The following is a 14,964-nucleotide window of genomic DNA, read 5'->3' on the forward strand; positions in this document are numbered from 1 at the left end:
AAGAAAAATATTAACATCCGGTCTTCTCTTACTTATGCAGCAATTTATATTCTTACAAGTTTACAAAATCGTCATATTCATATTTATCGCTCGGGGTGTCGCTTTCGCAAAAATCAATACGCTTATATATCATGTGTGTTTGAAATACTGAAATATTAAAAAGCGATAACTCTACTGGAATAAAAGAACATGTACGACAAAACTCTCATTCACTGGTTTCCATGGAAGCCGTTATTCTTTCGTGTAGAAACGCTACAGTTACAACCTTCATTAAGAATATTGCATCAGAGACAGACTCCATCCTCAAACAAAGTCATGCGCATCAAAATTTGACGTTGGGAGTTGTATTGTCGCTGACGAGTCGATGATTAATTGATGCCCTTTGTTCTCCTGAGTATCCCATGCTTTGTAAGCCTCCATTTCAAGTTTCTAAATCAGGAATAAATGAATTTTAAGGGTATTGATTGTAGCTTAACATGGGCCGTTATGTTAAGCGTTAATTCCCGGAAAAGAGTGATGTATAAACATTTGCTAAATTTCCATCCCGAAAATTGACACATTGTACAGGACAATTCTGATAGAAATGGTTTGTATTTTTAAGAATATGAAAATATTTATGTTTATCAAAAGTAGCCATCGGCAAGGAATGTGTATTCGGTTTTATTTTATTAATGTTATTATTTCCATAACCTAAAAGCAGGTAAACATTGTAATGACTGTTATTGAGAAATTTAATAGAATATTTTGTTTCTTTCAGGCATCTAACAAATACGTACGTTACAAGAAAGTGATGCAGTCATTGTGTCCGACGGAAGTCGACAGTACGTATTGTATAAACTTAATTATCTTCAAACTGTTGAAAACCTGGAGTAGAACTACCCCACACGTGAATAAGTGGGGTTTGTTTTGTTAGTTTGTTTGTTTGTTTTACTTCCCTTAAACTCCTGTGGGGATCCGGGTTAGAATAGTTTCTCAGTAACCCTTGTTTGTCTTAAGAGGCAACTAAATGGGGTGGTCCTTCGGATGAGACCGCAAAACACCGATACCCCTTGTCACAGTAGTTGTGGCACGATAAAGATCCCTCCCTGCTCAAAGGCCGTAAGCGTCGAGCATGACGTTTCCATAGGAGTGAAAAATTATCGAGCGGAACGTTAAACAATATACAAACAACCAACGTCTCATCAAGACATCACCAGCTGTTGGTGAAGTGCTACGGAATTTGACCAAACCATGGCACCCAAGCCAGTTGCATTGACGTTTTTTTTTTCTTCTCTTGTGCCAACGCCTGCCGCGACACTGGACCTTGAGTTTTAGTCTTTCATCTGCGCGACTCTGTGGAAACGCAAGAGAGAGAGAGAGAGAGATGTTCATACTATTATAAATAGGTGATGACGACTGTGTTGCAGCTTAAAACCGGGTGTGACTTAGACAATTTACACCCCAACAGCAGTTAAGCCTATATGACAACTATATATCAGAATTTGTTTTGCTTTAGGGTCATTTAGATGAGAGGTTTTCCCCATTGGCATGACATAGGCATGAACATGATTATGTATTCTTACTGAAGTGAAAAAAAGAGTTGGTTTCCCTGTATACTTTGAAAACTTTGGAGTCTTGATATTAGTTCGTACAATAAAGAAAACACAAAGGAAATGCTGGGGGGGGGGGGGGGGGGGGCAATAGATAAGGAGAACATTGTGCTTCAATTAATTAGGTATGAAATGACTCTAATCGGCTGAAATCCCGATGTCTAGAGTTTTAAGAGTATTACAGATTAACCTGCTTGTAACGTTGAGGCCAGATTTCCTACAATTGAAGTTATCATACATGCGTTTTTCTTTATTTGCTTATCAACTATCATAACCATTAAGTTTCTGCAAATTATCCGATCGACACGAAACATTGATTACAAGTTTTCTTCACCTTTTTCGTAGTTTTTGAATAATCATAGAAATATTTTCATGAGAAAAAGTGAAGGTAACGAACAGTGATCAATATAATATATCCGATAAAGAGTATGACAAACACGGACCTTTGGACACACCGGGGAGGGATCTGGAACCAAGGAGGAGGAAGCATTCCGTGTCACACCCACCATGAACCCTATTCTTGATCAGGTAAACGAAGTAGTCCGTAGTAAAAATCAGTATGTAAAGAATGGTCTAACAATTGGTATGAAACACGTCAGACAGCATTCGACCTAACGTCAGGTAAGATCATTCTGACGTCCATAGAATTTGCGAAATGCGGACTTCAAACGAGATTGCTGAAACTACTGTGACATCAACTTATTTTTCAGTAGTCTATTTTGATTTAGAGATTGATCATACGCAGAACATGCTCTCGCGTATCCTATCAGTTGGGAAACATTAGAAGCAGGTTATAATTATTGAGAAATGAAGTAATTCCATTTGTCATAAAGCTGAGATGTTAATTTCCGTTAACATCTATGTTCAATATAATCAGATATTGAAGACTCTGTGGTGTCTTTTATTTCGAGTTTACTGGGATATATGGAATCAACATATGAATGAAAATAACATTGTTAATAGATAAAACGTCGTCGATATATCTTGATGTTGCGTTGAAGGTCACAACAAAAGAATATTTCTTCTTGTGCAGAAGCTTTGAATAAGTTCTGCAAAGACGAATATACTGGTCGTAACTTTATTAACACTCTCTATTCACTTAACCCTGCGTTATTTAATACATGTACAATTTCTTATTTTCAAAATTTCGAGGAAAGTCTGAATGAGAGAATAAAACAAGGTAGTAAAAACGGTAATTATTATGGAGAACTTAGTAGATCAAGTGATCATATACTCTACCAATTACAAAGATGACCCTGTGTAGAGAAAAATATGTACATCATTTCATTTGTACACTAGAGAACTTGTCTGAAACGTCCTTTCATTTTCACAGTGTACAGGGAGGCGTTTAATTTTTTCGACAAATCAAGGAAAGGATACATAGTGGCAGATGACTTCGAAAGAGCACTGAAAAGAATCAATCAAGTAACTCAAACCCCAACCACTAGAGAAGAGGCGGAAAGTCTGGTCAGAGAGTATGATGTAAATGGTAAAACAGGTTGCATCTCAATGTCGGAAATTCTTAGAATAATTTTTACCTTAAGGCTGATAAAGACATTTCAGCCGCAACGAAGGAATTTAACTACGCGCGCTATGACAAAAATAAACTGAAGAGTATTACAGTTATCAATGTATTCAATTTTCAATAGACAAGGTACAAAGTACAAAAAGCCAAAAGGTACAAAAAATTATTTCCAAAGTATTACACGATTTAACAGTTATTAAAGGTATCTTTTGGGCCTTTCTTATATTGTTCCTTGGCAACTTAATGATTCTCATCAGCATGTTTTCTCTATGAATTTATTCATGTCTCAGGACGTGTGTTAATGCTTTCAGTGGCAACCCATAATTCTTTTAGGTAAGTTGTATTTCCTTTCTTCTAACCAGGAGATGGCAAAGTAACCTTCGAGGAACTGGTAGTTTCTATCGTTAAACGGAAAGAGACGAAGGATAAAGACTCGGAACTACAGAAACTGTTTCAGAGTTTCGATTGTGACAGCGATGGTGTACTCAACAGAGACGAACTTGTGGCTCTGCTGAACTCTTTAGGAGATAAAGTGTCAGCAACAGATACTGAGGAAATTCTAGCCGATTTTGATGAAAATGACTCGGGGTCAATTCAATACAACGGTAAGATAACAACCCCTGAATTGCTGTCATCATTGGAAACATCAGATCATTCACTTTGCCCTCAACTACTTTAGACTTAAGAATTTATACATGAAAGTTTAAAATTTGCACACTCAATATTAAGTTGATAACGGAATTAATGTACATGTCACTCAAAATATAATTGGAATCAACGGTTCATTTGATCACACGAGGATGAAAATATGTACCCAGGCCTATGAAATATTTATTTGATAATAAATTGCAGTTGAACGTCCAAGTATACAGTAACGTGGAAACAGATACCTATCGATTTATCTTTACAGTGTTAAAAGGTCCTATCCATTTCCAATAATCAATAACATCACAGTTTGTTGAAACCTATACATTTCGATGGTCTTTCATCTATTTTCCATCGACCAAGGACATTAATATTGTTTTCAAGTCCAGAGAGGAAGTGTTTGTGTGACCATCAGACATGATAACATACAATACTACATGTATCATTACCAAGGCATTGATTTATTATATTTTTGACATTTATTGTGCTAATAAGATGGAAGCAATGTGCAAACAAAGTGAATACCGTGATATGAAAAATTGCCTGTACGACGTTTGAAAATACATGAGGGTAGGAACCACAACGCTCTACGCCGGTGTAGCGTTTCGTGAAAAGGATACCGATGTGAAGTGTTGCAATTCATACCATCATGTGTTTTCAAAAACGAATTTTTTTTTTAATAATTACATTCTACTTTCTTTTCTGTCGGAATCCCAGCAATTAGAATAGAGTACTTATGTCTACATTTATCAAGATTCATACGCGCATTGTTCCCAACTGCGTCGCATCCATGAGGAAATAGCTATCATTATAATTGGTAAAGATTATGAAGACAAAAACATTGGAAATATGAATATTAGATAATGAATGGTCCCTCCTTTATGATAATGTAGCGTAAGAAGAAATATGGTGACCGGCGAAGCAAATGATGAAATTTTAAGAAAGCATTCAAAAAATGATTATATCTTCTCAACATTGGAAATAAAATATTGTAGAATGTAATCTACAATATAAACAATTTACAATTATTTTGCGTGAATAAAAAGTGGGAATCTCTCGGACCGAATTTTTAATTAAAACTAAAATTGAAAACTAGTCTCTATCATCCAGACGCTTGTCTTCTCCCACTATCTCAAATGATAATTATATATTATTGTATAGTTGAAGCGCCTTCATGATCGAGATTAATTGGCCACAACTCTGGGTACAACATATAGTACGAATTGGGAGCCAATGTTATTTCAAATATTATTAAATGATCGGGAATTTTGATGCCCTCTGATTGCCCCAGACGATTTTTTCCTGGTGCAATACCTCAGAGCGAGTTCACCTCAAATTAAATTTGGAAGGTTTATTCGGGATTTCCCTCTTCACCAACCATAGATTTGCTGACATTTTATTTTTGTCGACCAATTAAATTGCGCGTTTTACAGCATATATCGGAGTGTCAGATTCGATGCCGCTAAGGGTTTTACTAAACATCACAAATTATGATTAAATCACTATCAATTACAATGTAAAAAATCGAGAATAAATTTTATTACTGTTACAGTTTCTAGGTTTGGACTTTTGAAATATGATTGTTACAATATGTTCCGATACACATGTTTTTATTTGTTTAAGCAATAAGAAAAATATTGTGAAAACTGTTGTAAAATTCCTGATCATATAATGATGCAGTTATTGACTTTTGATTCGGTCCATTCATGACTATACGGACCTCGTCAGGTATTGGTTGACATCGACCTAGGGCCTTGATCAACCAATGTCCGACCAGTCCGTATAGTCATAAGTAGACCTCATTCAAATTGTTTTTAAATGTATATAGTTTGAATTGGTGATATCACCTGTTCGAAATGAGTAGATGATAGAATTGATACCACCAATTCGATTATTAAGTCATGTCACTTTTTTATACGCCCGCATAAAAATACAGGCGTATTTTGCTACACCGCTGTCGTCCGTCTGTCTGTCCATCTGTCCCTTTAACTTTTGTCTTCGCAACTCCTCCTATACCCTTTGGGGGATTTTGATGAAACTTGGTACAAAGAAAGATCACAATGTGCAGCTGTGCATATTGCAAGGGGAATGCTGTCCAATGTTTTTTAAAGGAGTTGTGGCCCTTGGACTTAATTTTTTTCTATTAAAAATACTTTGTGTTCGCAACTTCTCCTAAACCCTTTGGGGGATTTTAATGAATTTTGGTACAAAGAAGGATCACAGTTTGAAGGTGTGCATACTGCAAGGGGAATACTGTCCAAAGTTTTTTTTAAGGAGTTACGGCTCTTGGACTTGGCTTTTTTTTTTCTTCTATTCAAAATACTTTTGTCTTCGCAACTCCTCCTAAACCCTTTGGGGGATTTTTTTTTATGAAACTTGGTACAAAGAAAGATCACAATGTGGAGATGTGTATATTACAAGGGGAATGCTGCACCGCTATTTTTGAAGGAGTTAGGGTCCTTGGACTTAGATTTAATTTACGCAAGTACCTCGTCTTCACAACTCCTCTTAAACCCTTTGGAGGAGTTTAATGAAACTCAGTTCAAAAAAGATCACAATGTGTAGATGTGCATATTACAAGGGGAATGCTGTCCCACTATTTATTGAAGGAGCGGCAACCCTTGGACGTAGATTTGTTTAATGCAAAATACATTGTTATTGCAACTCCGATGAAATCCTTTTGTGGATAATCCTTTCTTACTTGCTCAAATTCCTGGGTCAATAATGTATGTGGGCGTATCATGTACCGGTTTAGCGGTGCCCTATTTTTAAAAAAAAAGAAGTTATATCACCTATTCAAATTGCATAGGTGACATCATTTATTGGAATAGGTTATATCACTTGATGGGAATAAATACAAAACTGGCTCCTCATATTTGCTCAACAAATGCAAACAATTCATTTAATGCTTATATTTATTTACGTATCACAATAAAATGACTTAATACTTTGAATTTTAATAGTACTTCATGCACGTACATATCAATTTGACAGAATAGCAATAGCTGGTTTAATACGCCGGTTTCAAGATACGTTCGTGTTATTTCCCTTTGAAGAACTCTCATACATGGTAAGGCGCGAAACAACTTGTTTACATGCGGGAGTGGGACGAATATTCATCGCTGCATATAAGTAAATTTTAATGTACTCCGTATTTTTCTCATGCGCTGTTTCTTCCCCTGAATTCAACTGATACGCAAACTAAGTAAGTCATAAGTATTCAGGGATTAATTAAATACATGGAATTCTTATTATATCACATAATTTCGTTGGTCGTAGGTATCATATCTAAAATAATATGTCTTACGGCGTAACCGTGTTTGAGGGCGAAGCAAAAAGTATTGGCATTAGTATCTATATCCAAAATAGGACAAAAAACAACCCGAAGTTAGCACGATGACAGAGCGTTATCAAAGCATCCTAATTTGGGGGATTTGATCCGACTATATATTGAACGCGGGAAATATAACACAATTGATGTACAGTGTAAACAGTGCATTGTGACGTCATATTCAACGTCGGTATTTAGCAAATTTACAAAAATAGGAGACATGGCACAAGATAGAGTTAATCGAGGAGTGATTATATGTGATTAAAAATAAGATTTACATGCTTTTACGGATTTTATGTAACATCTCAGAACGACGTGAACTAGGGTAGACGAGATTCAAAATGGAGAAATACATGTTCACGCGCTAATATTCGAATCGACGCCATTGGGACCAAAATTTTTAAGTTCCATAGGTATGGTTTAATTTTTCATTAGTTTTCTATATTTTCCTTTTAAACATGTATATATGTGCTACCTATAGGGAGAGCTCCGCTCTCATGGCCCTTTGGGCCATGAGAGGGCTTCGCCCTCTATTACTTTAAAATATTTCATTGTTTTTATGTTTCTACTTTAGTAAAACATTTCTTTCGATAGTATTTTGTATTTCCTACATTTACCAATTTAAATAGAAGCCACTTTTCATACATTTCATCATCTTCTTCACTGACTGTATATATAGGTTCACTCTGTCCCACTTAGGCACTCAAAGTTCTACTAAATGTACCTCCTACACAGGAGAGCTCTTATCTTGAAACTGACGTATTAAAAATACCTGACACTTCCCCCAGCGTTGTAATTGGTTACGATTTTGATCAATCTAATTAGAATCAGACTTCTTTGATCCGCGCCTTATACTCTGCGTACATATAACTGGTACACACCTCTGACACACAGTCCACAGAATATTTTGTGATTCTATATAAATTGCAATTATAAAAACACAATTCATGTAATTTCGTGAACAATGGCATTGCCAGTAATCTTAACATTTCTAAGCATACATTATAAAGAAAATTTTATATGCGCACACCACACACACACATACATACACGCACGCGTACGTATGTCCATCCATACTCTAATCACTTTCTTCGACTGTAAAACCGGTCTTCTTCAGTCGTGTTTATCTATCATAGCAACATTAAATAAATAGATATATCGAAGCCATTTTGCATCCCATCTATTCTCGACAAGCCTCATATTCCTGGCTTATCGTCCAATCAAATGCCTAGAGTTTTCTCAGCAATACGACATTAGTTATATAGATTCTTGGCAGGTATATGGACTCATATTCCCTGTCAAAGTTTATATTATCCAAAGCCATTAGGCAGATAACGAAGATATTCTATTACAGAGCGATCGATAATGTTTATTTTACGAAACAGTAAAGTATATAGATCCATCGAAGCCATTTTTTATCCCATCTACTCTTGGCAGGGTACATGTATATAACATTCTTGCATTAGTTTTCCCTATATGACACAAATTTGATATTTGTCATCATACATGTATGCCCAGAAAACGACTGTATCCCATTGGAAACAGTTATAATTCCTCCCGGAAACAGTTATATCATACCGGATACAGTTATCATGCTCTCCCAAACAGCTATATTATCCCTCGCGCACATTACTTTGGCATATTGGTTAGCTCGGGTTCGAAGTTCAAAACGGTGGTTGTAGGTACTTGCGTAATGTTCAAAGATCGACAACTCTTCCTACGTGTGTTTAGTGGTAATACGTTCGGGCTAGGCGTTCAAAATTATGTACATCTGCGCATGTCAACTGGGTTTTGTCATTCAAAGAAAGCAGACGGTAAAAAATCCCCCAATGCTTAATTCATATGCTGCTATTTGTTCATTGGTGCATATTTGTATTTTCTGTAATATATCTATTGAACGACCATGACAAGCACGCCAAACATAATTTAATTTGTGTTATTCCTTATATTTAGATATACCTGTCAACCCTAATGGATGCTCTATGCTGTTTGTCGTCGTGAATGCCAAAGGTGTCACAAAATAACATATATTACATGACTTCTCGGGCAACTATACCAAAAATATTTACCCCTCGGTGGCAGGAAAGCCCTGTGGTGTTATGTCGCCCTCTTCCTACGGCATTAGGCGACCTAACATCCCAGGGTTTCCTGTCATCTCGGGGCAAATATTCTGGTATGACGCCCTCGCAGTATAACGTCAGTCTAGCCTATAGCGCTTTCGCCCTCGGGGATTGTCAGTAGATTTTTAAACAATATACACAAGTTAAGTTATGACGTCATTCTTGTGCCGTTACGTAGGCAACATTAAACATTGCCCGATACAGTGTACCTTGTGACAATAATTTTGCCTGTCACATAAATACTCATGGAATAACTGTATATTGTTATACACCTTGATTTTTTTCCTATATTAAACTAAATTAAATACGATTTAGAAACCAACATTTTTTAACTGTTAAACCAACTCTCACACCCGTGGTATCCGTGGTATGTTAATTGGTCAACAGTTTACGAACTGTTGACCGGGCAATAGTCTGCTCTATTTATATTGGCTAGGTAAATCATGTGATTCTCAATCTACTCGACTTTGTTTACGTAATGGCGAGGTTTACTGATTTGATTGATGATGATACATTGAATTCATAAGATGAAACGCAGGGCATATTTAAGGGGAGAAAACTGATTTATATTGTTCACGTTGATGCTAATTACAATGTATGCAATTAAATCCACATCATATCATCTTTTTTCTATTCCAGAGTTTTCAAAAATAATGAAACAGCTTGTATGAACAAACATTGCAGTGGCTGCACTGTCAATTCGTAAAAAGGCATTATATGTTGAGACCTCACTGGAAGACATCTGGAAAAGAAGGTGACTCGAACAAGTCGGACACAGTTCATGTTCCTACATTTTCGTATTACAACGAATCATAAATGTTTCTGAACAGGGTACAACAAGGAGTTTTTATGTGATATCCTTATTGATGATGCTTTTTATTCATGCATGTATATTTGCTGATCTAATACGTGTACGATTTACTGTCTAATATTAGTGTTTAAAGGGTTTCAAAAAAGGTTATACTTCAAGAAAGATCATTATCGAGAGTTTATCATTTCTTCTGTAAACGAAGATTGAGGTATCATATTGTTTACAAAGACTTGAAAATGTATGGTTATCGATCTAAGTTTATGATATATAGTGTATCACATATCAAGTATTATTTACATGTAGGTAAAATGTGCCATTTAAAAGTTTTATTTGTGTCTGTGCAAAATTAGGATGCTTTGAATTACAAAATTAACATTCCGCAATAGCTTGTTCTGCGTATGATCAGTTTTAAAATCGAGACAGGCTCAGTACTGACAAACAAATCGAGACAGGCTCAGTACTGACAAACAAATCGAGACAGGCTCAGTACTGACAAACAAATCGAGACAGGCACAGTACTGACAAACAAATCGAGACAGGCTCAGTACTGACAAACAAATCGAGACAGGCTCAGTACTGACAAACAAATCGAGACAGGCTCAGTACTGACAAACAAATCGAGACAGGCTACTGACAAACAAATCGAGACAGGCTCAGTACTGACAAACAAATCGAGACAGGCTCAGTACTGACAAACAAATCGAGACAGGCTAAGTACTGACAAACAAATCGAGACAGGCTACTGACAAACAAATCGAGACAGGCTAAGTACTGACAAACAAATCGAGACAGGCACAGTACTGACAAACAAATCGAGACAGGCTCAGTACTGACAAACAAATCGAGACAGGCTAAGTACTGACAAACAAATCGAGACAGGCACAGTACTGACAAACAAATCGAGACAGGCTAAATACTGACAAACAAATCAAGACAGGCTAAGTACTGACAAACAAATCGAGACAGGCACAGTACTGACAAACAAATCGAGACAGGCTCAGTACTGACAAACAAATCAAGACAGGCTAAGTACTGACAAACAAATCGAGACAAGTACAGTACTGACAAACAAATCGAGACAGGCTAAGTACTGACAAACAAATCGAGACAGGCTAAGTACTGACAAACAAATCGAGACAGGCTAAGTACTGACAAACAAATCGAGACAGGCACAGTACTGACAAACAAATCGAGACAGGCTCAGTACTGACAAACAAATCAAGACAGGCTAAGTACTGACAAACAAATCGAGACAGGCTCAGTACTCACAAACAAATCGAGACAGGCACAGTACTGACAAACAAATCTAGACAGGCTCAGTACTGACAAACAAATCGAGACAGGCACAATACTGACAAACAAATCGAGACAGGCTCAGTACTGACAAACAAATCGAGACAGGCTCAGTACTGACAAACAAATCGAGACAGGCTAAGTACTGACAAACAAATCAAGACAGGCTAAGTACTGACAAACAAATCGAGACAGGCACAGTACTGACAAACAAATCGAGACAGGCTAAGTACTGACAAACAAATCGAGACAGACTAAGTACTGACAAACAAATCGAGACAGGCTCAGTACTGACAAACAAATCGAGACAGGCACAGTACTGACACACAAATCGAGACAGGCTCAGTACTGACAAACAAATCGAGACAGGCACAGTACTGACAAACAAATCGAGACAGGCTAAGTACTGACAAACAAATCGAGACAGGCTAAGTACTGACAAACAAATCGAGACAGGCTAAGTACTGACAAACAAATCGAGACAGGCACAGTACTGACAAACAAATCGAGACAGGCTAAGTACTGACAAACAAATCGAGACAGGCTAAGTACTGACAAACAAATCGAGACAGGCTCAGTACTCACAAACAAATCGAGACAGGCACAGTACTGACAAACAAATCTAGACAGGCTCAGTACTGACAAACAAATCGAGACAGGCACAATACTGACAAACAAATCGAGACAGGCTCAGTACTGACAAACAAATCGAGACAGGCTCAGTACTGACAAACAAATCGAGACAGGCACAGTACTGACAAACAAATCAAGACAGGCACAGTACTGACAAACAAATCGAGACAGGCACAGTACTGACAAACAAATCGAGACAGGCTAAGTACTGACAAACAAATCGAGACAGACTAAGTACTGACAAACAAATCGAGACAGGCTCAGTACTGACAAACAAATCGAGACAGGCACAGTACTGACACACAAATCGAGACAGGCTCAGTACTGACAAACAAATCGAGACAGGCACAGTACTGACAAACAAATCAAGACAGGCACAGTACTGACAAACAAATCGAGACAGGCACAGTACTGACAAACAAATCGAGACAGGCTAAGTACTGACAAACAAATCGAGACAGACTAAGTACTGACAAACAAATCGAGACAGGCTCAGTACTGACAAACAAATCGAGACAGGCACAGTACTGACACACAAATCGAGACAGGCTCAGTACTGACAAACAAATCGAGACAGGCACAGTACTGACAAACAAATCGAGACAGGCTAAGTACTGACAAACAAATCGAGACAGGCTAAGTACTGACAAACAAATCGAGACAGGCTAAGTACTGACAAACAAATCGAGACAGGCACAGTACTGACAAACAAATCGAGACAGGCTAAGTACTGACAAACAAATCGAGACAGGCTAAGTACTGACAAACAAATCGAGACAGGCACAGTACTGACAAACAAATCGAGACAGGCTAAGTACTGACAAACAAATCGAGACAGGCACAGTACTGACAAACAAATCGAGACAGGCTCAGTACTGACAAACAAATCGAGACAGGCACAGTACTGACAAACAAATCGAGACAGGCTCAGTACTGACAAACAAATCGAGACAGGCTCAGTACTGACAAACAAATCGAGACAGGCACAGTACTGACAAACAAATCGAGACAGGCTCAGTACTGACAAACAAATCGAGACAGGCTCAGTACTGACAAACAAATCAAGACAGGCTAAGTACTGACAAACAAATCAAGACAGGCTAAGTACTGACAAACAAATCGAGACAGGCTAAGTACTGACAAACAAGTTGATGTAACAGGGGTTTCAGTAGTCTCGTTTAAAGTCAGCATTTTGCAAATCCTATGGTCGGTATAACGATCTAATTTATCAATATAACCTATCATTTGGCCAAATGCTATTTGACATGGTTCATACCGATTGTTAGGCCGTTCTTGGCACACTAGGTACCTGATCCCACCCCTAGTGTATCCAGGCATCTGTGTTTGTACAACTCCTAATTTTGTATATTGATCACTGTTATCTTTAAATTTACTCAAGTGTTGTGTACATAACAGAGTTTGGCTAAAATATTACCTTTATCCTTGCATTTACGAAAGTTCAAATTTGGTTTTCTAATTTATATTAAATAAATTTATGTATAAAAGAAAATATTTTTATGAAAAGTGCATACAAATGCAAGGTGAAGATAACGAACAGTGATCAATCTCATAACTCCTACAAGCAATACAAAATAGATAGTTGGGCAAACACGGACCCCTGGACACACCAGAGGTGGGATCAGGTGCCCAGGAGGAGTAAGCATCCCCTGTTGACCGGTCACACCCGCCGTGAGCCCCATATCCTGATCAGGTAAACGGAGTTATCCGCAGTCAAAATCAGTGTGCCAAGAACGGCTTAACAATCGGTATGAAACACGTCAGACAGCATTTGACCCAATAGCAATAATATCATTATTCTAGTAATATCTATCAATCTCTAATGATATTGAGTGGAAAGTATATTCGTATGTCCAGTCTGACTCTTGACCTTTGACCATGTGACTTCAAGATCAATAGGGGTCGTCTTCTCTTGAAGATGTACCAGTGTGCCAAGTTTGATGTCTGTCAAGCAAGGGTTCTCAAGATATTGAGCGGTCAGTATGTTCTCCTATATTCAGTTTGACCCTTGACCTTTAACCATGTGACCTCCAAATCTCTTCTCCTGAAAATGTACCAATTAACCAAGTTTGATGTCTGTCAAGCAAAGGGTTCTCAAGATATTGAGCGGTTAGTATATTCCTATGTTCAGTTTGACCCTTGATTTTTAACCATGCGACCTCAAAATCAATAGGGGTCATTTTCGCCTAAAGATGTACCAATGTACCAAGTTTGATGTCTGTAAAGCATAGGTTTCTCTTAACATTGAGCAATCAGTATATTCCTATGTCCAGTTTGACCTTTGACCATGTAACTTTAAAATCAATAGGGGTCATCTACTCTTCACAATGTATCATTGTTTAATGTCGGTCAAGGAAACGTTTCTGAAGATATTGAGCGGACAGTATCTTCCTATGTCTAGAGTGGATTGGCACTTGACCTTTGACCTTTTGACCTGAAAAACAATAGGAGTCCTCTTCTACTCATAATCAACCCACATATAAAATATCATTACGATGAAGTGAATGGTTCTCAAGATATTGAGCGGACAACATGTGGTCTACCGACCGACCGACAGGTACAAAGCAATATGCCCTCTTCTTTGAAGGGGGCATAATACAATTTTAGTGTCATGAGCCACGTAAGAAAATTTACTTTAAAATTCTCTACTACCCTTACTAAATGGGGACATGAATATCTGTTTAAAGTTAGTTAAAAGTACCAATTTTATGGACTTCCTAAAATTCACAAATCGAGATAAATAGAAGAGGGAATTCAGGGGAATTTGATGTTTGATATTTAATTGAAAATCAATTCAAGAATAGGACTATTAAAGAAATTACAGTCACAATCAGGAAGGATGATGTGGCCAACATGCGTAGAACGGGAAAAAAGTTGAAAAAAATGAAGACACTGAAGATGGTAAACCTAAATCACGACCTTTGCTGGTGTCGCTAATAGAATAAACAAAACCTAAGGTAATGAGATAAGTTTATAGACTGAGGGAAACCCGAAAGCCA

The 14,964-nt window shown here is 37.4% G+C and overlaps 1 protein-coding gene across 2 annotated transcripts; it reads left to right on the plus strand.

Moving 5' to 3' along the window:
- Nucleotides 1-392: 392 nt before the first annotated feature.
- Nucleotides 393-11,413, plus strand: LOC125650458 (calmodulin-like). Of its 2 annotated transcripts, XM_048878796.2 has the most exons (6): nucleotides 483-586; nucleotides 758-821; nucleotides 2,923-3,078; nucleotides 3,477-3,719; nucleotides 9,044-9,100; nucleotides 9,850-10,044. In XM_048878796.2, exons 1-6 carry the CDS (start codon nucleotides 584-586, stop codon nucleotides 9,879-9,881), a joined length of 555 nt encoding a protein of 184 aa, XP_048734753.1. In that variant the 5' UTR covers nucleotides 483-583; the 3' UTR covers nucleotides 9,882-10,044. The 2 variants fall into 2 exon arrangements, with proteins under 2 accessions (XP_056022752.1, XP_048734753.1); XM_056166777.1 differs by lacking the exon at nucleotides 9,044-9,100 and having other exon boundaries at nucleotides 393-586; nucleotides 9,850-11,413.
- The last annotated feature ends 3,551 nt before the right edge of the window (nucleotides 11,414-14,964 follow it).

This window comes from Ostrea edulis, chromosome 5, assembly GCF_947568905.1.
Source record: "Ostrea edulis chromosome 5, xbOstEdul1.1, whole genome shotgun sequence".
Taxonomy (NCBI): domain Eukaryota; kingdom Metazoa; phylum Mollusca; class Bivalvia; order Ostreida; family Ostreidae; genus Ostrea; species Ostrea edulis.

Coding starts and splice junctions, on each gene's coding strand:
- LOC125650458 (XM_048878796.2), top strand. Junction 822..2,922: donor GTGTCCGACGGAAGTCGACA/GTACGTATTGTA, acceptor TCATTTTCACAG/TGTACAGGGAGGCGTTTAAT. Junction 9,101..9,849: donor TGTCGTCGTGAATGCCAAAG/GTGTCACAAAAT, acceptor TTTCTATTCCAG/AGTTTTCAAAAATAATGAAA.